Source organism: Pelophylax lessonae (assembly GCF_965119305.1).
Source record: "Pelophylax lessonae genome assembly, chromosome: 5".
Classification (NCBI taxonomy): domain Eukaryota; kingdom Metazoa; phylum Chordata; class Amphibia; order Anura; family Ranidae; genus Pelophylax; species Pelophylax lessonae.
Window position 1 is genome coordinate 171,169,446 of NC_138772.1, and position 23,702 is coordinate 171,193,147.

Here is a 23,702-nt window from a genome sequence, read left to right on the forward strand (position 1 = left end):
ACAAATCTGGTTATGATGACTTGGTAACTGATCTTTGGAGTAGATCAATCAGCACATCAAGGAGATTTATACTCTCAGATGTTCAATCCATTGACAACTGTATTTTGACAAAGCAGCCATCGCAGCCACGTCCAAAGCATAGGTGTTTCTTCATACATAATTTTGACCCGCACCAATAAATTCTACGAGCTTAAGCAGCCACATAGCACCAACCACATTGAAAGGGCTGTCAAGGGTAAATGGTAAATAGCAAAGGAGTTCCTTTCTTGGGGTTTTTTTTTTTTTTATAAATCTTTAAGTTGTTGCAAGGTGCGGACCCAATGTGAGCTTCACTATCAAAATAGGTGAGGGTTGTTAAAGCCCAGAGAGAGCAGGGGCAGTTTTGGAGATAAAGAAGGGAAGGCGATAGGGAGATGAGGAAAATTCAGCCCAGAATGTCAAGGTATGTGTTAGGATCTGGTTGAGGGGGGTTGAAACACAGGGAAGGGGATCCAGATAAGGGAACAAAGGTTATTGAATGGAAATCTAACATCCAGAAAGGTTCATAATGGTGTGTCTGATTGGAATGTAGCTTTGTCATTGGTGCCATCTGAGCTGCTTTAGAAAATAAGATATGGGTTGTTTGGTGCTCCAAGTCCACCGTTTGCTTTAGTTTTACAAAGAGTATTTCTGCTAACCCTGGGTTTGACAGAGCTCCAGACAAATTTCGAGATCTGATTTCAAAATGCATAGAAAGTGGGGTGGGGGGTGAGAGATTAAAATGGGTATGACCTGGGACAGAAAACAGTCTGGGTAGGTATGACATTTTGGTTTTGTGCATATGGCCAAACCATGAAATCTGAGTATAGTCCAAGGATGCAAGTACATTTGTTTAGTGAGGGGAAGTATATTGGGTTTATATCGAGAATCATAAGCTGTTGTGGGTGAGGTAACCAGATAGGGGAGAATTGGGGTCGACTGCAAGGAAAAATGTGTCTGCAGGAATTATTGGGATTTGAGTATTTGAGTGTAAAATTTTGAAGCGTTGGATTTTAGCTGATTCACGTAAAGACCCAAAAGGAAACACACCTCGAAAGAACCAATAACAAGAGAAGAGAAAAATGTGGGGAGGTTAAGCAAGACATCATTTGCAAAAAGAGCAGTAGTATGATAAATGGATTTTTGTAAGATCTTACCGTAAAATCCTTTTCTCTTAGCTCATTGACAGACGTAGTCCTCTTTGATTCACATCAATTGGGTTATGCTGCCCTCTACAGGAGTAGGACTAGACAGAAAGAAAAACGTTCTGGCTCCACCCTGGGGGCAGTCCCAGAGGGTATATCCTCTTCCTGTCTGCTACAGGAAATCAGTTATGTCACAAAGCAGTGTCAGAGAATTTGACCCAACCCAACTCAATGATAGAGGGGCGGGTACTACGTCTGTCAATGAGCTAAGAGAAAAGGATTTTACGGTAAGATCTTACAAAAATCCATTTTTCTCTGTCGCTCATTGACAGACGTAGTCCTCTTTGATTCACATCAATTGGGACGTCCCAAAGCAGTGCCACAAATGAGGGGTGGGATTGACAGAAATCAAAATCCAATCTAGAAGGCCCAACCGGAGCCAACCAGAAGTATCAAGGGACTCATCGAGCAAACAGATGAGACCTACCCAACAAACCCTCGAGGTAGACCAACAGTCTCCTCAAAACAGCGGCCTGCAGGAACCTTGCAGCCAAAAGAGGCATCTGACGATGCCCTCACATAAACCTTATACAATATTGTAAAGGTATGAAATGACGACCAAGTAGTCGCCTTGAAAACCTGAACCACTGACGCCTGATGGCGGAAGGCCCAGAAAGCACTAAGCGCCCGAGTAGAGTGCGCCTTAACAGGGAACGGGGGATCCCGACCCTTAGATAGAATAAGCCTATACCACCGTCTGTCTGATCCATCTAGAGATGGTCACGGCAGAAAACAGGCAACCCCTTCTTAGGGCCATCCGTGATCACAAACAGTGAATCCGCCTTACAAAATGAATCCGTAGTATTCAAATATATCCTGATCGCCCGAACTACATCCAAGGAATGCAACGCGAATTCTCGAGGATGATGGGGCTTAGGACACAGGAAGGACAATACAATGTCCTCATTCAAATGAAACTTTGAAACCACCTTAGGCAGGAAGGATGGATTCGGATGAAGAACAACCTTATCCCTATGAACCACCAGATCTGGGGAACAACAGGATAATGCAGCCAGTTCTGACACCCTGCGTGCAGAAGTGATAGCCACCAGAAGGCCACCTTCTGGGATAAAGTAAGCAAGGGAATCTCCCTGATATTTTCAAAGGGAGATGTCTGAAGAACCGACAGTACCAAATTAAGATCCCAGGGTGGTAACGGCGCGCGCACTGGCGGAGCAATATAAGACTTCCATGTGCGATGATAAATCTTTCTGGAAGTCGCTTTCCTTGCTTTAACTAGAGTAGGAATAACTGAAGCTGACAATCCCTTGTCCTTCAGCACCTGGGTCTCAATAGCCAGGCCGTTAAAGCCAGCGATCGTAAAGCAGGATGGAAGATCGGTCCCTGCGACAGCAGATCCTCCCTGAGAGGAAGTCGCCAAGAAACATCTGCGACCAGCCTGACCAGGTCGGCGTACCAGGCCCGACTAGGCCAGCCCGCAACTACCAGGATAACTGGGATTCCCCCCACCTCTATCCTGTGAAGAAGCTTCGGCAGCAACTTGAGAGGAGGGAAGGCATATAGTAGCTGATACTGCCCCCACGGGGCGATCAGCGTGTCTGCGGCGTCTGCTAGATGATCGCGGGAGCGAGTCCCAAACCTCCGCACTTCCCTGTTGAGCCGAGATGCCAACAGATTCCATTCGGGGTGCCCCAACGGAGGCACAGTTGGTGGAATATCTCTGGATGAAGAGATCATTCCCCTCGATCCAGAATCTGACGGCTGAGATAATCAGCCTGCCGATTCTCCACCCCCGGAATGAATACCGCAGAGAGGACTGGAACAATCGTTCCGCCCAACGAAGAATGCTGGCCACTTCTATGGCCGCCAGGACACTCCTGGTGCCCCCTTGATGATTGACATAAGCCACAGCTGTGGCATTGTCCGACTGGATCCGAACCGGGCTGCCCTGGAGCTGCTCGGTCCAGTGAATCAGACAAAGTCTGATCGCTCTCAGTTCCAATACCTTTAATGGTAACCTGGACTCTTCCAGGGACCAAAGCCCCTGAGCAGATAATTTTGAATCTTCTAGAGTTTCTCCGCCGGGAGAAACCCTTTTCCCCCTGGATGTGTCTGAAATTAGACTCAAATCTTCCAGCCTCCTGGTGGGAACCAAAAGATGACTTCTGCAGGTTCACCAGCCACCCGAACTCTTGCAAAGAGGTCATGGTGATCTCTACGTTTAATAATAGAGTCTGTGGAGGCTCTGCACGGAGCAGAAGATCGTCTAGGTAACCTAGAATCGATCTGTCTCGTTGTCGCAACAACGCCAAGACTGGGGCCAACACCTTTGTGAAGACCCGGAGAGCTGAGGCGAGACCAAAGGGTAACGCCACAAACTGATAATGGTACTCTTCTACGGAAAGACGCAGGAAACACTGATGTCATGCATAAATAAGAATGTGAAGATAGGCATCCTTGATGTCTACGGACGCCAGAAAATCCCCCTGATGCAGGTAGGCCGCTACCGTGCGAATGGACTCCATCTTGAATTTTTGTACCTTGACAAAAAGATTGAGTGCTCTTAAGTCCAGAATTGGACGCACCTTGCCCTCTTTTCTGGGTATTGTGAAAAGGTTTGAATAGAACCCTTGAAAATGCTCTGTCCAAGGAACGTGGACCACCACTCCTTGTTGCATTAAATCCGTGACTGCCCCCGTAAAGCTCTTAAGCGATCCGGGGATAGTCGAATATTGGAAGAGAAGAATCGCACCGGTGGAAGAGATCGAAACTTGATCTTGTAACCTGACCTTATGACTTCGCGAACCCATTTGTCCGGGATTCTTGAAAGCCATGGATCCGGAAACCGGCGAAGACATCCCCCCACCCCAGCTATGGGTGGGGGCGCACCTTCAGGCTTTAGTAGTCTTATCTTCAGGTCTGGAAGAGCTGGGCTTTTGCTTGCCCGACCAACGCCCCTTAAAACCTCCCGAAGGAGTTTTGGAGGGCTTTGCTTTTTCGCCCGTGGGGCGAAAAAAAACTCTTTATGAGCGGAAAAAGAAGGCCCCCGTCTCTGACGGGGTCCTTTACCCTTAGTACTTTGCCTCTAGTGAGATCCTTAATAATCTCATCTACATTGGCCCCAAATAGGCGCACACCCTGAAAAGGGAGATTAACCAAAGCTTTCTTGGACCCTTGGTCTGCCGACCAACATTTTAGTCACAGTGTACGCCTGAGGACCACTGCTGAAAACTGATGCTCGCCCCAATAGTGGAGTGGCATCTAGTGCAACGTCACAGACAAACTGTAACCCTTGTATCATCTGTTCCAACAGATCTGATACCGCCTGGGGGATATCTCTCCCCTCTAAGCCCCGGCGTAACCACTTGGTCCATTCCAGACCAATAGCAATTACTGGTCTGAAAGCTGACCCAATTAGGGAAAAGATGGCGCGAGACACAGCTTCCACCTTACGATCATCTTTTTAAGGACGGAGCATCCTCCAATAGGATAACCGTAGCTTTGTTCAATCTGGAGATTTGGAAAATCCACCACAGATGGTACTATCCATTTCTTGAGGAGTGATTCCTCGAACGGATAACGCCTATTAATGCGTTAGGAAATAGTAGGGGCTCGTCTTGGATGACCCCATTCTTCCTTAATTACATTACCGAAACACTCGGGTAAGGGAAATACTTTCGCCATTTTGGTGCGTTTATTAGTACCAAATGGGATCACAGTATCAGCTACTTCTGATGGTGTAACCTCCGAACAGATACAATTAGTGCGTTACTAACGCTTCCTCTCGGGCTATGGTAGATGCCGAAACATCCTCCTCACTGTCTGAAGAGACAGTACCCGAGTCACAAACCCCAGATGAGGTACCTGCAACTGCAGGAATAGGCTCAGACTCTGAATCTGAAGTTTCAGATGAAATGGGGGTAGGCGGGGTCGCTTCCTTGCGCCCTGTCCCTGACAAGCCACTTCCACCCGGGATACAAAAGACTCCGAAACTGCTGACAGTGACTCAATAGTAAGTGGGGAACTGGAGGGTCCTGCAGCCACCTCGAGGGGATCAGGTGGAGATACATGTGTGGCAGGGTCCATGTTAATCCAGGACACTTTGCCAGTGAAAAAGATAAAAAAAAAAAAAAAAAAAAAAAAAAAGATTTTTAAAGTAAAAAATACCTTTTTTTTTTTTAAATAAAAAATACCCTTTAATCTGTAATCCACCAGCGTAATAGCGCCCCTCAGCGTACCTGCTTTGGACCCCCACAGAGAGAGAGAGACCCCAAGGGCTCACCACCAGATGCAGAGAAGTTTCTTATTAAAACTGCTGTCAGCGTTGTCCTATGCAGACTGGGAAGTCCTGTATTAGCTTCCCGGGTGAAAGGGAGTGGCTCCGCCCCCTGTGCACGCCTTCCGGCATTCCCAGCTGCTCCTCGAGGTTTGCTGGGCACATCAAACATGGCCGCCCCCATGCAGGAGACAATAGGCTACAAAAAAATGGCGGCCTGCATGACCTGCGGGCGGCTTGTGTAGACAATGCAGACGTGCGGTCTACAACAAAATGGCGGCGGACTGCCAATCTAGCGTGGCTCCTCCAGTACAGCAGCCTCAGAAAACAGCTGATGGCGGCCTGTCGGCCTGCGGGAGTCTGGCGATTAACTACAGTCTAAGGTAGGCTATACCTCCTATGTGTATGTTCTAGTAAATCGAGCCCGGTCTCCTTTGCTAGAGAAAACAAGGCTTGCTGAAGTATCAGCTCCTGCTGAAGTGTCAGCTCCCAAACCAAGCCTGCTGGAATGCCAAGGTAGTTTAGAGTGTTAGCTCCTAAACCAAGGTTGCTAGAGTGTTAGCTCCCAAACCAAGCCTGCTGGAGTATCAGCTCCCAAACCAGATCACACTAACACAGGGGATATGTGAACATGTTATAGGCTACAAGGGGGAACTTTAATGTCAGAAAAGATCCGACCATACACAGAGGGGCCCGTATCCCAAAAACCCCTCAGGGGGGAAGGGGGAACATTTACTCACCATACCGGAACTGACGGGCACCCTCTCTTCACAGTACCCTCTCCACCGAGATGGGGGGCTGTCGACCAATACGGACGCCTTGACTCTCTGGTTCCTGGCGTCCAAGCGAGACGTTTAACTCGCAAGGTCAGTCTCCGTCCAATGGGACTATGTCGCGGCCGACCCAGCGCGGAGCTATGGTCTGCGCGCGCTCGTAGGCTGAACCGGGATGACCACTGGATCTCAACATCCAGCCCGTCGCCCGGTCCCGCATACTTACTTGAATGTGTCGCGGCCGACCCAGCGCGGAGCTATGGTCTGCGCGCGCTCGTAGGCCGGCTGGGGTGACCACTGGATCTCAACAACCAGCCCGTCGCCCAGATCCGGCGTTATTTGCTTGAAGATCTCACAGGAACACTGGAGAAAAAGCTACCTAAAAAAAAAAAAAAAAAATTTTTCTAAAAAATCTTGCCAGGACCAAAGATCCCAGCAAGGAACTTAGGTCCTTACTCCTGACTAGACAGAAAAAAACTGATTTCCTGTAGCAGACAGGAAGAGGATATACCCTCTGGGACTGCCCCCAGGGTGGAGCCAGAACGTTTTTCTTTCTGTATAGTCCTACTCCTGTAGAGGGCAGCATAACCCAACTGATGTGAATCAAAGAGGACTACGTCTGTCAATGAGCGACAGAGAAATATGCTTGAGATTTGTAGGCCCATTATATCTGCATTTATAGATCTGTGCTCAAATCTGAAAAGCTCACATATTGTATAAAACATCACGTGCTAAATGGGTGTGACCACATGATAACGCAAAAAAAAATCTGAATTAACTTTAAATACACTGCTATACATGCTTACATATTGGAAGAATATTTTAAGAAAGTGTGTTCGTTGTTGGAATCAATAGTGGGTCAAATCAACATTTGTTTTTGACTGTAGTAACAAGAAAATTTGAGGGAGCAGAATTGAAAGTTTCTGGGGTTTTATTTTGTGGAAAAATGTGTTTTTTGTTTGGTAAAGTCCATTCATTTCAAAATCAAATGTTAAAAAGGAAGCGAAATATTACACACAATATTCAAAATGTTCTGAGAACATTCGTAAAAATTTTCCTAAGACTTTTCCTATGAATTTTCGTTCAAAATGCTATCCTTCTATGGCCAGCTTTACCTGCAACAGACCTTGAATGCGTTTTCTTCCATCTCAGGTCACATTGTCAACTGAATTAACTTCTCAGGCTTAGATGTAACCCTATCTAAATCCTCAACAGAGCTTCTTCAAAGCAATTTTTCTTTTGGTTGGTCTCCCACCTGCCTCCTTCTGGTATCTGAGAATTAGAACTGCACCATCTTATGATGTGGCATATTCGACTAATTACCTCAATTTCATTCTTTAAAATCTTTGCGGAGAACATCGTCACTATAGTCTCTTTCATGTTTTGGTAGAGTGTTTGCTGTGAAGGCAATTCTACTCCCCAAACACTTCTTTAGGCTATTCCTTCCTTTGCATCTTGGGTCCTTTTAAAATAGTAATATTGCCTTCATGTGGAACTCTACAAGACAAAGAATATCTCGGAACACCTTATATAGGCATAAAATGGAGGAAGGCATGGGCCTACCGAGCACTGTGCATTATCGCGCCTCCAAGCTTGTAGCCCTTCACGGGATGGTAATGGCTCCTCTTTGGAAGTCCCGAGCAGCCATCCTACTGATTTTTCTGCATTACCCTGGCTTATTCTATCCCCCAGGCTTGGAGATTTAAGACTGTTACTGAAGCATTATTTAAAACTTGGGAATCAATTGAAGTATTCTGGAGGCTTGATATCTCCCGATATTCTACTTCTGCTTCCTAAATCACAACTCCTGTTTCAGCCAGGCTACTCTGACCCAAAAGTTTTTTCTTGGTGGACTTCAGTGGGTTATCGTTGGGGATACCATCTTTTTGGCATACCCTTTTCATTATTTTCTGGTCATACTTTAAAGGAAAATGAGAAATCCCCACCCCCAGAATTATACTGATATCTGAGAGAACTTAGCAAAGTGATCTCCTACTGTGAATAGGGGAATCTCATTCACTCAGATGGAGAGCCCTGTACAGCTTAAAGAGCCATTTGTTTATCTTTTGTATAAATGTGCACTTGTGTGCAGGCTCTGTGTCAGAGGCCATGCGCAAACCCCTTTGTACCTGTCAAACACAGCTGTTCAGGTGAGTCTGTACAACAGATGCATATCCATTTACTTATATAGGCTGCCTGCATGCACCTATGTGCAAATACAAAAAGATAAAAAAGGCTCTTCATGCTGTAAGACCCCTAATACTGAGGTGGCATATAAAGTGATGGGATATGGTTCCTTTTTGAATATCTCATTCTGGCTATTCTGACAGATGTTTTCATTGTTGTTGTGCAGCTTGAGACAAGTTGCATAATTGGCGGACCTGCCCATTGGCAGTGTTTTTTTGGACAAAGGCCTTTTGTCTGCTTAGGTAACTATTTCACATTGGACATCCCAAAGGACCATTGGCAGGTTCTCCTGCATGACACTATTGACTATACCATAAACCAGCCCATCATAGTTTCCTTGATATGCAACTAACTTTGGCTAAAAATGGAAATAGTTGCTCATACAGCTTCTGGAGCTCAAACAAGAGACTGATAATATAATGGTTAACTAGCTTTTTTGTCTAATCTCCTGGAATAAACACAAAATAAATTTCTATGTATTTGAAAGCCCTGGATACAGTTACACCACCCAAAGATTGAAAATACTAGCCTTTAAAAAGCAGGGGATGGGGGCAGAGGGGGTGCACCAAACTGATCACAGTGGTTACTTCACTTCTTTCTAATTATTCTGTTAAGCTCCACTGTACTTATTACGCCTTTTTGGATACAGCCAATAGGATACTGTTCCTAAGTTTTTCTTACACGTTTTCAAAATTGGCTGTAAAGGCTAAAAGTTTTTTACCTTAATGCTTTTTCTGGATTGAGGTAAAAAAAAAAACTTCTATGGTCTGACCTCCCAAAATACTTAACTTAGTCCAATCTTGATCCAGCGTGTGCCCGACAGCAGCGGCACTGCTCTCTAGGTCTCCCTTCACATGACTCAGATGAGTGTCCCCACAGAAAGTGACTTGCTATTAGGATGCTAAGAAGGGAGGAGGAGCTGACAGCGCCAGCAGGGGACCCCAGAGGAGGAGGTTCAAGGCTGCTCTGTGCAAAACCATTGCACAGAGCAGGTAAATATAACTTCTTTATTATTTTAAGAAAAAAATGTACCCCTTACAATCATTTTAACTTCAATAAAATTATTGAAACAAAAAAAAGAAACAGGGATTCTTGGTTGCATATATTGCAATACATGTTTAAGATGGTTGATTGCATCAAGGTGATTCCTCTCCAACCAGTCCCTACTCTACTGTGCAAAATGCCACATTGCTTAAAGCATACTTTAATGGATATATACTGCTGATATGGGGCAGACAGACACAGTCAGAGGAGTGCTACAGACTCTGCACTATGCAACAGAAATGGAAATACACTAAAGGGGTAAGACTACATGGTAACTTTGAAATAACTCGCCATACACTGCTACATACCCTTACATATAAGGGGTCATAGGGCAGCATTCAAAAAGCTTTGGGGCCTTGTTGAGTTCTGCTTGAAGACACTGAACATGTGCTGTCCATTCCTTTTTGCGTTGAGAGGCATGTTGGATAATATGGGTAAGGAAATCAGATTTGTAGGCTTCCCAGAGGGTGGTGTAAGATTTGTATGGAGCTTTCATTACATTCGATGTAGTAGATATAGTTTAAAGGTCTTTTAAGTTATAAGAGAAAAAAAAGAAGAAAATTATTGAAATTCCAAGAGAACGTTTCAGGCGTGTGTAGTGTAAAGATCTGCAAGATGCCAGAATGAGGTCATGATCAGTACCAGGGACCATGAGAATAGTGACTGATGGTATTAGTGAAGAAATTGACAGTGGGAAAAAAAAAAAACACGATTGATTTGTGGGTGACTGGGAGTGAAGATGTAAATAGCATGTGTAACCCTTAGAGGAAGGGTGTAATTCTCTCTGGGCGTCAACAAGCTAGTGCAAGGAACACAGGAATCAGCACTGTTTACAAATGCTAAGAGAAGATGCCTAGAGCATTATCCTAGATAAATTTATTGTATGAAAAAGATATAAAAACTACTCACAAGAACACAGACAGAAAATCGTTTGAACATGCCACAACCAGGTGGCCTGGAACCAGCACTCTACAGATCACAGGAGAAACCATAGAGGAGCCCCTGCTGTGCAAGTCAGAATATCAATGGCATTAGCTGAATTAAATCTTGCCAAGATTCTGCACCAGGCATGCTTTCCACTGCACCCTTAGAATGGGCCGCCGAATTGCAAGCATTTCTAGTCCATTAATTATGTAAAATGTTTTTTCCAATTAGGTTTAACAAAAAATAGAATTTTTGTAAGAACTTACCGTAAAATTATTTTCTCTGAGTCCTCTGACAGACGCACGCAGGCTCGTCCCCATCCGTTGGGGCTCTGTCGTGGCGAGGCCTTGGCGGACCACAACATGCTCAAGCTCGTTGGCCAGGCTGGGAGACCATAAGGATCTAGATTATCCAGTGCAAAACCCCAGCCCGGCTGTCACTTGTAGTTCACAAGGAGGATCCCCCTGACACTAGCTAGCGATAGTGAGTAAAGAGAAAAACATTTTCAAAAGAAAATAAAAACTCAGACCGGAGTCCCAGCAGGGAACCTAGGTCCTACTCCTAAACTAGGCAGCAAGAAACTGTATAGTGAGCACGGTGTGTCTGGGGTAATGTCATGAGGGACAGCCCCTATAGATGTGTCCGGTGAAAAGTTTCTAAAAAGTTTCACTGGCTAGTCTACTCCTGTAGATGGCGCATTACCCATTGGTAAAGAAACTATAGAGAGCTGCGTCTGTGAGAGGACGTAAGAGAAATACTAATTAAAATCTCTTTTATAAATTATTGGAATTCCTATTTTCTTTATTTGCATTTGCTATAAGTAGCAAAAATTCCCACTGGAGTATTTGGTTTAGAACCAGTGCCTTATGTGCACACAATATGTTTTTTTCAGTTCAGTGCAAAATCTTTGCAAAATTAAACAACACACTGCAAAATGTGTTAAATAGATATAGACAATGGAAAAATGAACCTTGCATTGCATTGCAAGTAATAATTGTAAAAATTAAAGACTTCTTTAAAGTTGTGTAAGTATGATTAAATCATGGGTTGTGTCCTAATCTTTGAATGTTCCATTGTGGTTTTCCCAAATTCTTTATAACTGCACAGTATCTTGGCGTCATAAATTATTAACAACAACATCCTTACCCAAGAAATCGAATGATCTTATACTTGGTTAATTCTTCAGCTAATACTTTTACACCCTCATCTCCAATCTGATTGACACTGAGCCTGTGACAGAAACAACAGAGCACTAATTATAGGTACATGTACTTCAAACCTCATCATGTTTTTGAAAACTGTATAAATAAGAGTACAGTATGCAGAAATATATATTTAACATTTACAGTTTTAAAGAAGACATAGTTTTCCCTCAAATACATCCTTTGAATGGACGAGCCGCGATGACATCACTTCTGCGTATGCGAGCAGGTATCACTGTTTACAGCACAGGGTTCTGAAGGAACGGCATACCCATACCAGAGCACATGAGCCAGTGGCTTCACAAGTAAATATCCCCTAAACAGTGCACATTTAGGAGACATTTACAGTACCTAAAAGGTAAGCCTTATTATAGGCTCACCTGTAGGTTAAACATAACCAAAGGCCTTTATTTCCACTTTTAAGTCCTCCTCCCCTACCTGCCACATTTGGCATGTAACTTTTTTTGAGGGCGAGTATGGAGCAAGTACCTAGCTTGGACAGGTACCCACCCCACTTACTCTTCCCCTCCTTCTCCCTGCAGTCTTCTGGAATTTTCGTGCAAAAGTTATTGCGTTTACTAACTAAGGGAAAGATTTTTGTCATTGTTATTGTTTTTTTTTTTTTTAACAAGTAATGGCGGCGATCTGCGATTTTTTTTGCGGGACTGCGACATTGCGGCAGACAGATCGGACCCTTGACTGACATTTTTGACACTTTTGGGGGTACCAGTGACATTACTACAGTAATCAGTGCTATACATATGCACGGTTACTGTAAAAATGACACTGGCAGGGAAGGGGTTAACTTTATTAGTGATCAAGGGGTTAAGTGTGTCCCTAGGGGCAGGCTTCTAACTGTAAAGGGGTGTGACTAGTGATGTAACCACAGAGACATACGATCCTACACAGCAGGATCATATGATCTCTGTAGTTAGATCAGGGAGAATGACAGGCGGCTTTGTTTACATTAGCCGCCTGCCTTTCTCCCTCTGCACCGGGAGATCACGAGTGGCCGGCGGACATCGGGTCCACCGGTCACACGTGCGGACATGTCAGGGAACGAGCGGGGGCGGGAGTGCGCCTCCGGCGGTGCACGCTCGCCCCCTAGAGGCTCACAGGCGAGCGACATAGTACTACGTCACTTTGCCTGTATGGGGCTGACTGCCGCAGTAAATGTACTTGCGTCGGTCGGCATGTGATTAAAAAGATTATTATAATTTTTTTTTCACAATATGGACATTTATTTAGGTTTACTTATTTTTGTTTAAAAATTGTTTGATGATATTAGTTGATTATACTGAGGTTTTGTAGAGCCTTACACTTTTGATCGATAGTGGATTTTATAAGCGTTCTTTTTACTTAAAAGGCCAGCTGCATGTTTGCTTTTTTTCACATTGTTGGCTCCATATTTACAACATTGATTAACTCCTTTTATTAAAAGTCAGCAGCTACAAGATTTGCAGTGAACCTCCTCTATAAGGATAAAATAACAAAACCAGCTTTTGTTGCTTTAATTCAGAGATTTCCCCTGTAGCACTTTTTGTCTGCAAATACATGTCCAGAGTCTGATGACAAGCATCATTGAATCCATTTCCCCTGAGCCTAAGTGATCCTCAACCTGCCCCAGCCTGTGACTGGATAGTGAAAGGAGAGGCAGGACACTGAGGAGCTCATCTCTGTCAAATCTGCTATTTTCTTATCAGCATATGAACTGTTTGCCTATTTGTGCTGCTTCTTCCGATTACATTGCAGCCCTGTTGTGCAGGGACGGCAAGAGGCTGATACCAGGTCAAACTCAAGTACTTGAACTGCCTAAATTTAACAATCTAATTCCCTGGGCCTTTTCTGCCTAAATCTCTTTGATTCCAAACATTTCCACATTGTATTTTAATTATTTCCAGCCAATTCCTTTTTTTTCTGAGCAATTCTAATGTTTGTAAACTACTTTCTGAAGATCCCCACACTTATTTCCTTGAATCCTGTGCCACATATTCACTATGCCCTGTGAGTAGGCACTGCTGGGTCACAGATTTCAAAGAGCCTGCCTTCTGAATTACAAAGGAGTGCCAGAGGTGATTTCAATACTGTGGACAGGGACTGCTCTACACCGTCTTCTTCCTGCACACACTACAGTTTACAGAGCAGGTTCATGTTTATAGCTAGAAGCTGAAGGAATACTTGCTGGTGGTTCTCTTCTTCAGCTTTCTAAAATGGTCTGGAGTTTGACAAATCATACAAAAAGGAAATATAGAGAAGAAAAAGAAAGCTTACCAACCATCACTGTTGTTATATAGTTTAAAGAAATAGACTCAGTTTAGTGTATAAATATTCATTGAGTAAAATATGAAAACTACACATAAATCAAACAAAAGGGTGCTGCTCACTAAATGGTGTCAGATTACAAAACACCAACTGTAACAATAGTGCAAAAAAAAAAAAAAAAAAAAAATGGTGCTATCCCTTAACCCATACCAAAAAATGATAAAATAAATAGGTGATTACTCACTATATTACCAAAAGTATTGGGACACCTACTTTTATACTCACTTGAACTTTAAAGGCATCCCAGTCTTAATCTGTAGGGTTTAATATTGAGTTGACCCACCCTTTGCAGCTATAACAGCTTCAACTCTTCGGAGAAGGCTGTCCACAAGGTTTAGGAGCATGTCTTTGGGAATTTTTGACCATTCTTCCAGAAGCACATTTATAAGGTCAGGCAAAAGATGTTGGACAAGAAGGCCTGGCTCACAGTCTCCCCCTCTAATTCATCCCAAAGCTGTTCTATCGGGTTGAGATCAGGACTCTGTGCAGGCAAGTCAAGTTCCTCCACCCCAAACTCTTATTCATGCCTTTATGGACCTTGCTTTGTCCACTGGTGCACAATTATGTTGGAACAGGAAGAGCCAGCTCCAAACCGTTCTCACAATGTTGGGAGCATGAAATTGTCCAAAATGTCTTGGTACGCTGACGCCTTAAGAGTTCCCTTCAGTGGAACTAAGGGGCCAAGCAAGTCCAACCCCTGAAAAACAACCCCACACTGTTATCCCACCTCCACCAAATGATTTGGACCAGTGCACAAAGCAAGGTCTATAAAGACATGTATGAGTGAGTTTGGAATGGAGGAACTTGACTGGCCTGCACCTCAACCCTATAGAACACCTTTGGGATGAACTAGAGTGGAGACTGCGAGCCAAACCTTCTCTCTAACATCAGTGACTGACCTCAAAATGCGCTTCTGGAAGAATGAATGATCAAAACATTACCATAGACACACTCCTAAACCTTGTGGACAGGCTTCCCAGAAGAGTTGAAGCTGTTATAGCTGCAAAGGGTGGGCCAACTCAATTTTGAACCCTACAGACTGGGACTGGGATGACATTAAAGCGGAGTTCCACCCGAAATTTATACTTACCTCCATCTTCTCGCTCCGGGTCACCTGAAAAACAAATGGATAATCGCAATTTTTTTTTTTTTTTACTTACCTTTTAGAGAAAATATACTCACCTTACTTCCTTCTTCCTCCCTCGGCGGCCACGGCGATTCGTCACTTCTTGGCTTTTGCAATGATTCCTGGGAGCTGAACGTCATCGCTCCCAGGAATCATTGCACCTGCACCGGCCCCGACGTCAGTTCCGGGGCGCGCGCGTCATTCCCTTCTAAACAGCTTCTGGGCATGCCCAGAAGCTGTGGAGGGACCCGGAAGTGACGTCGGGGCCGGTGCAGTGCATCGTGGGACCAAAGAAGAAGGAAGAGGACGCGGAAGAGGATCGCGCTGGCTTCAAGCTGCCCACACCTGAGATGGCAGCGCTGGACAAGACATTTTCAAGGTAAGTATTTCTCCTGAGAGGTAAGTGCAACCCGGGACAGATCAGAGGCTAGCCATTGTGGAATGTGCTAGCCCTGACTGTCCTGGGGGTATTTTTATAAAAAAATGTATAACCAGGGTGGAACTCCGCTTTAAAGTTCATGTGCGTAAAGGCAGGCGTCCCAATACTTTTGGTAATATAGTGTATAAAATGTGACAGTATTATTATGCATGAGTGAATGAAAGGTGCATTAAAACATTAATAAAAGCATCAGAATGTCAAAAACAGTCCATCTATCCTGTGGAAAACATGTGCTAGCATTCCGCTGTGGAAACAATGTGAATTTCAATGCTCTAACACCACAATTACATACCAGGAAAGGCAGGATTGGAACACATGCTCCAATCTGGGAATGAGGCTTGAGTTCAGAAGAAACTAGAAGCCTTTGTACTCCGCTTTGGACGTATGTTTGAGGACATGTTAACTAAAGGCAGATGAATCCATCTTCCTTCACTTTCTGAACTCCGCCTAGATCACTGGGTCTGCCTTCTGGAACATGTGCCAACTTCTCAGGACGTAGCTGCTAGGCCAGGGTTACATTGTCAGTAACTCACTCAACCAAAAAGTGGAAAAACAGTTTGGCCATACTGTTCCTTTCAGTGTAGGTGCTAGTGATATACTCCAAGGGCTCAAGCTAGCTGCTGTTGTAACCTGTTGATGGGATTGCGGTGGAGTGTATGGCATCTCCCCGTAGGATTGTCTTGTGCTCTAATGACCTCATCATTAGAGGGTAATACAATCTGGTAAAGAGGTGGTGTGTAATTGTGGTGTTGGAACACTAAAATTCACAGCCGAATGCTAGCATGTGTTTCCACAAGATAAATGGACTGTTATTGATTTTGATTTTATTTATTACGGGTACTTATATAGCGCTTTATTTATTACGAGTACTTATATAGCGCTTTAAACAGGAGCCAATGAACTTACCAGCATGTCTTTGGAGTGTAGGAGGAAACCAGAAACCGGAGTCCCTGATGTTTTGATACATGTTTTATTACACTTTTTAATTCACTGATAGTCATGTTGTATATCATAACTTCTTTATATTTGTTAACATTTTTTGGTATGAGTTAACGGCATAGTGCTACTATGTTGAACTATTGTTAAATAGTTTATCCCAAAAGCTGCTGACATAACTTTATTAATAGAGTAAATTTCTTACCTGATAACTAGAAGTTTACTGAAGCATGGGGTAAGCTCTTTGACTCCATAATCATTTATATTGTTATTATCCAGCTCCAAAGCAATTTGTTTCTTGTAATAGTTCAACACAAAGGAGATTGCTCCACAATCCGATGAGGATGCATCACAAAAACTGAGTTTTATGTAATCTGCACATATTCCTTTGGCTGCCAGCTTTCCCACCTTCTCATTCTGTGTCTCACTTATGCATCTCACCATCCAGATGAAGTGAGGCAGTGCATGAACCCGATTGAACTCCAAAAATGGTGCTCTGGGCAGTTTTTTCAGGTGAGATTTGATGCTTTTGAAGAGGTGTTGTTTTAGAGTGTTTCTTTTCTTCTTTAAGACTGATGCTGGTACTAAACACTTTAGAAGGTTTTGTTTTGGTTTTGAAAGCAGTCCGCAAAGAAAAAGATTAACAAATTGAAAGTGGTCCTTATTTGTAAAAGGATCACTCTGTTTTTCTTTACTTGCACAAATACAGGAAAGAAGGGAAGGACTGTCTTCCTCAATTTTTAGGTGTTTACAATAATGGAAATATTTTAGAATATCTGTAGTACTACTTTGATCATCAATGACAAGACATAACGCTGTAAAAAAGGACTGCAGTGTCATATGAAAAAATTCAAATGAAGCACTGTCACCACATCCACTATAGTGTTCTACAGGCCTGAGGAAGCCCAACTGAAGATCCTTCTCAATAATGCGATGTGATGTAACATAATCTTGGTCAAAAACAAAGACTGAATTTTCCATTCCACTGTAGGCAAGCCGTCCAATAGACAACAAAGTGTCCTTACCACCTGTAAAGGCTTCAAGTCGGCTTGCTGTTTTTCCTTTAGTTGATACATTCAAATAAACTTCAATTATGAGTAGAAAGATGTCCGTAAGTGTCACTGAACTGCCTGAAAACTCATGATCCTCATTCATGGAATGAAAGTGTTGATAAGACTTAAATATTATCCAGCAAAATAAAGGGATTGAACATAAGCTGCTGAAATTGTGGTTGGCCTGCAAATGGTTTAACACACACTGACGAACACTGGCCTCTTTGAAAAACAAGCCAGTGTACTCAACCAGGTTATCAGTAGAAAAGCCCCGCAGCATGATTTTCTTACGGATAAAGTTTGAAGATATCTGACATCCAGTCCTTGCTGTTAGGACTTTCTTTGAGCCTTTTAACAACTTGCCGCTTAGTAAGTGCAAGAGTAATGCAGCAGGGTGGGTAGCATCAATAGGTGATGAAACTTCAGGGACACTGTTTATGTCAAAACTTGAATGAATCTCATCAAAGCCATCAAATGTGAACAATACAGTCTCTGGAAACTTACAAATATATCGAAACACTTCTTCGGGATCATTGTCCGGCCTGCAACAATATCTGAAGATCAGGTCCTTCAAACACAGCTCAGTGCTGGATGTAAAAAAGATAAATGTCCGGCATCGAAACCTAAAAAAGAATTTTATATTGCAAAAGGATTGTCCTTTAGCCCACATGTTTTGCATTTTCTGGATCAAAAGAGTCTTTCCCATACCAGCATCGCCAAAGATGAAAATAGTTTCACCAAGCTCATTGATCACCCCGGTTTTATCAAACAATGAATTTAAACCTCCTGCACGGCCCATAGTTTCATTCTTGTCATTTATTAGTTCCATGACTCCATCAACATAGGTTTCCTGAAGCATCATTTCTTCTTTCTGAGTGTAAGACTTTATGAACTTTGAATCACAGCACAATTCCTGTTTGAGTTTTCTGCTGTACAGAGATACTGAAAAAACAACCAAAAGTGATGATTAAAACAAGTGCTGTATTATAGTTGCTACAACTGATATTATTAAAGTGATATTAGTACTCTCTGCCCCTGCAAAGATAGTTAGGGCATGCAAACAGCCACATGTGTATAAACACAGGGCTTTAACAATAATGTACTCTGTACTTTTTTTTTCCCTTGGTCATGTGATCTCTGTCCCTATTTTCATCATAAAACAGCTCGAGAGGGGGAAGAGCTACAAAACAGCAAGTCACATGTCCTGTTACATCACATTAAATAAATGTCCTCCCTTCCAGTCCATCTGATCCCCTAGGCAGATTAGATGCTCGACTGACAGCAGATTCTACTTTGAATAGTCTGGAAGGGGGTATATCAGCTAAGATTGCTGAAAGATCAAAACATATTTATGTATGTATATATATATATATGTATATATATATATATATGTATGTATGTATATATATATACACACACACAGTATCTCACAAATGTGCTGTCCCCTCAAAATAACTCAACACGCAGCCATTAATGTCTAAACCACTGGCAACAAAAGTGAGTACACCCCTAAGTGAACATGTCCAAATTGGGCCCAATTAGCCATTTTCCCTCCCCGATGTCATGTGACTCGTTAGTATTACAAGGTCTCAGGTGTGAATCGGAAGCAGGTGTGTTAAATTAGGTGTTATCGCTTGCACTCTCTCATACTGGTCACTGCAAGTTCAACATGGCACCTCATGGCAAAGAACTCTCTGAAAAAAATAATTGTTGCTCTACATAAAGATGACCTAGGCCAGTGATGGCGAACCCTGGCACCCCAGATGTTATGGAAATACATTTCCCATGATGCTCAACTACGCTGCAGAATGCATGAGCACCATGGAAAATGTAGTCTCAAACCATCTGGGGTGCCATGGTTCGCCATCACTGGCCTAGGCTATAAGAAGATTGCCAAGACCCTGAAACTGAGCTGCAGCACAGTGGCCAAGACCATACAGCGGTTTACTGGGACAGGTTCCTCCACTCAGAACAGGCCTCACCATGGCCGCCCAAAGAAGTTGAGTGCATGTGCTCAGCGTCATATCCAGAGGTTGTCTTTGGGAACTAGACATATGAGTGCTGCCAGGATTGCTGCAGAGGTTGAAGGGGTGGGGGGAGAGCCCGTCAGTTCTCAGACCATATGCCGCACACTGCATCAAATTGGTCTGCATGGCTGTTGTCCCAGAAGGAAGCCTCTTCTAAAGATGATGCACAAGAAAGCCCACAAACAGATTGCTGAAGACAAGCAGACTAAGGACATGGATTTCTGGAACCATGTCCTGTGGTCTGATGAGACCAAGATAAACTTATTTGGTTCAGATGTTGTCAAGCGTGTGTGGCGGCAACCAGGTGAGGAGTACAAAGACAAGTGTGTCTTGCCTACAGTGAAGCATGGTGGTGGGAGTGTCATGGTCTGGGGCTGCACGAGTGCTGCCGGCACTGGGGAGCTACAGTTAATTGAAGGAACCATAAATGCCAACATGTCCTGTGACATACTGAAGCAGAGCATTATCCCCTCCCTTCGAAAACTGGGCCGCAGGGCAGTATTCCAACATGATAACGACCCCAAACACACCTACAAGACGACCACTTCCCTGCTAAAGAAGCTAAAGGTAAAGGTGATGGACTGGCCAAGCAGGTCTCCAGACCTAAACTCCATTGAGTTTCTGTGGGGCATCCTCAAATGGAAGGTGGAGGATCTCAAGGTCTCTAACAGCCACCAGCTCCGTGATGTCATCATGGAGGAGTGGAAGAGGACTCCAGTGGCAACCTGTCAAGCTCTGGTGAACTCCATGCCCAAGAGGGTTAAGGCAGTGTTGAAAAATAATGGTGGCCACACAAAATATTGATACTTTGGGCCCAATTTAAACATTTTTACTTATCTTGTCACAAACCTCTGAACCTTCCGGGTGAGACGAAAGGCCAACAGGTCCACATCCAGAGTCCCCCACCGGAGACAGTTGCTGAAACACTTCCGGGGGAAGAGACCATTCACCCGGACTCAGGGCCTGCTGACTGAGGTAGTCCACCTGCCAATTTTCCACCCCTGGAATGTGCACAGCAGTGAGGGCTGGAACATAGTGTTCTGCCCACCTTAGAATGCCAGCTAATTTTGGTGCCCTCTTGATTTTTGATATATGCCACAGCCATAGCATTGTCCAACCGAATTCTTACTGGTCACCCCTGCAGAAAATTCATCCACAGGGACAGACAAAGCCTGATCGCCCGAATCTTCAGGATATTGATCGGCAGACTAGACTCCTCCCAAGTCAAAACCCCTTGAGCCGAATCCGTGCTCAAGACCCATCCCCACTCAGACAGGCTAGCATCCGTGGTAACCACTGTCTAGTAAAGGGGGAGAAAAGACTTTCCTTGTCGAATCGCCCAGGAACGGAGCCACCAAAGCAAGGATCCCCTCGCACTCCAGCTCAACAGGATGAGATTGTCCAGAGATTGAGGATTCTTGTCCCATTTGGCAAGACTTTCCTTTTGCAGAGGTCTGGTATGGAACTGCGTAAATGCAAGTCCTGAGAGACGACCGACGGTTGGACAACAGGAGCCGGATCTCACGCTGCAACTTCAGCAGTTTCGCCTCCGGAAGAAACACTCTGGCTGAGGCTGAATCCAAAGTCAAGCCCAGGTAGTCCTGGCTGGTGGAAGGAATCAGAGCTGATTTTTAAAAATTCAGAGTTCGCACAGTGATGTTCAGATCGTCTTTTAAGACATAGTCTCTGCTCGCAGAAGGAGATTGTCCAGGTATCCCAGTACGGCGATCCCCCTCTACCTGAGCAAGGCTAACACCGGGGGCCAACACCCAAGGAGCTGAGGCGAGACCAAAGGGTAATGCCACAAATTGATAATGTTCCTCTCCCACAGCAAAACGAAGAAAACGCTGATGCCCTACATATATTGGGATATGAAGGTAAGCGTCCTTGATATCGAGTGAGGCTAGAAAATCCCCTTGATGAAGACATGCCACCACTGTGCGAATGGACTCCATCCAAAATTTGTGAACCCGCACAAAGCGATTCAGGGCCTTGAGATTAAAGATTGGACAGACCTTGCCTTTCTTCCTGGGAACAGTAAATAGATTTGAATAAAATCCCTGAAAACGTTCCAACTCTGGAACCGTGGCAATTACTTCCTGTGCTAGCAGATCCTGCACCGCCTTGTAAAGGCCCCGCAGCCGATCCAGGGACAGGCACAAGTTGGAAGGAAAGAACCTTCCCGGAAGCAAGGACCAATTTGTTTTGAATGAGAGAGGTCCATGAGGTTTGTAAAAAAGTGAAGAGGTCCCCCAACCCAGATACGGGTGAGGGTGCCCCTTCAGGCAGAGGAGGGCTTCTCTGCTGGACTAGTGAAACCCACTTTTGACTTACCAGCTCAGTGCCTCTTGGAACCCCCGCAAAGTGACGGGTGGGCTTCGGCCCCTTGTCCTGCGATCCCACAGGACGAAAGGGCCATTTGTGAGCCAAGAAGAAAGGACCACGTTTACGACGAGGCTATTTGCTCTTGGCAACCTGTGACAGCAGAAGTACCGAATAAACGGTCAGATAAGTCAGCACCTTTTTGGAAGCCTGGTCAGCCAACCAGTACTTCAACCAAATCATGCGGCGGAGAATCACCGTAGTCACAGACACTCTGCCAGCCAAAAGAGCCACATCCAAGGATGCATCCCAGGTATACTGTAGCCCCCGTATCAACTGATCCGCCAGCTCAGGAGGGTATTGACCCCCATGCAGATCCTGGCGTAAAAGGTTACCCATTCCGTTAAGGTCTAGGAGACCAAGGTGATAGCAAGCACCGGACTCAAAATTGAACCTGCCACGGTAAAAAAGGTATCGGACCAGAGCCTCAGCTCTCTTGTCCACAGAGTCCTTAAAAGAGGGGGAATCCTTCACCTGTGGAACCGTCAGCTTCTTCAAAATGGACTCCTCAAAGGAATATTTCCTAGCGAAACGCTTAGGTATTCCAATCATGTGTTTCAGGGACCCCCACTGACTAGCAACATTTTTGTCAAAATAGGCAGGAAAAGGGAACACCTTAGTCAGCCTGGATGGTCTAAATTGCACCGGCGCAACCGATGCAGCATCAGCTGTGTCCTCCAATTTTAAAGTTTCCCGCATTGATGTAATCAGTACCTCCAAAAGCGCCTTTTCATGCGTGGCTGTAGTGGAAGAGGAACCATCCTCACTGTCAGAGCACTCAGGATGCGTAGTCGCAAACCCAGTGGGTTGACTCTCGTCCCCAGCAGACAAATCCACCTTTTGACTATGAGGAGGCAGAGGATACAGGTGAAGGTGGGGGGCGCTTCTTGGTAGGCCGCTTTTGAAAGGCCATATCAACCTTTGACACAAGTGACTGTAGGACCACCGTCATGGCTGCCAGGGCAGACTGAGACCCAGAGGGTCCCGCCGCTTCTGAGAGTGGGTCAGGTGGTGATATCTGCTCCAGGGGCTCCATGGTTTATTCAGGGGCCGCCCTTAACCACTTGCCGACCGCCTGCTGCATATTATACTGCGGCAGGCTGGCTCGGCTGCGCGAATCGCTGTACCTGTACGGCGATCGGTGGGAGTGCTCCTGGGGGCGAGCGTGACCGATGGGCACCCGTTATCTCTCACCGATGAGAGAGAACACCGGTCAGCTGCTGTAAACCCGGCTGACCGTTGTTCTCTCTGAAATGACCACAGCGTGCCTGTGATCCTTCTATATAGGAACACAGGTCTCTGTGTTTATTTCACAAGTCCCTCCCCCCACAGTTAGAAAATACTCCCCATGGCTTACAATTAACCCTTTGATCACCCCTAGGTAGGGATGCACCGAAATGAAAATTCTGGGCCGAAACAGAAACCGAAAATACAGGATACCCTTGGCCGAAAACCAAAAATTACTTTTTTCCCCCAAATGATTTCAAAATAGTTTTTTCTAGTACAAAAGAGAGATATTGGAGAAATTGAGGGGATGCCTGGAATGCTAGAGAGGGACTAGTCTCAGCAGTGCCATAAAACAAAATTTCTGTCTGGAAGAGAAAGATAGGGAACAGGGAGAGCATACAGAGACACCACTACCCCTAGGTTAACCCCTTCCCTGCCAGGGTCATTATTACAGTAACAGTGCATATTTTTAGCACTGATTACTGTAGTAATGTCCCTGGTCCCCCGAAAAGTGTCAAAAATGTCAGTTAGGGGTCCGATCTGTCCGCCGCAATGTCGCAGTCCCACTAAAGATCACCGCCATTACTAGTAAAAAAAAAGA

The 23,702-nt window shown here is 44.6% G+C and overlaps 1 protein-coding gene across 1 annotated transcript in view; it reads right to left on the reverse strand.

The window, feature by feature from the left end:
• Nucleotides 1-23,702, reverse strand: part of NOD1 (nucleotide binding oligomerization domain containing 1) — a 142,484-nt gene that overhangs the window by 46,953 nt on the left and 71,829 nt on the right. The window contains exons 4-5 of the mRNA XM_082259851.1: nt 16,619-18,407; nt 11,535-11,618 (exon numbers count right to left, since the gene is read on the reverse strand). Coding sequence (XP_082115977.1) covers nt 11,535-11,618; nt 16,619-18,407 — 1,873 coding nt within the window. The remainder of the gene's footprint in view (nt 1-11,534; nt 11,619-16,618; nt 18,408-23,702) is intronic.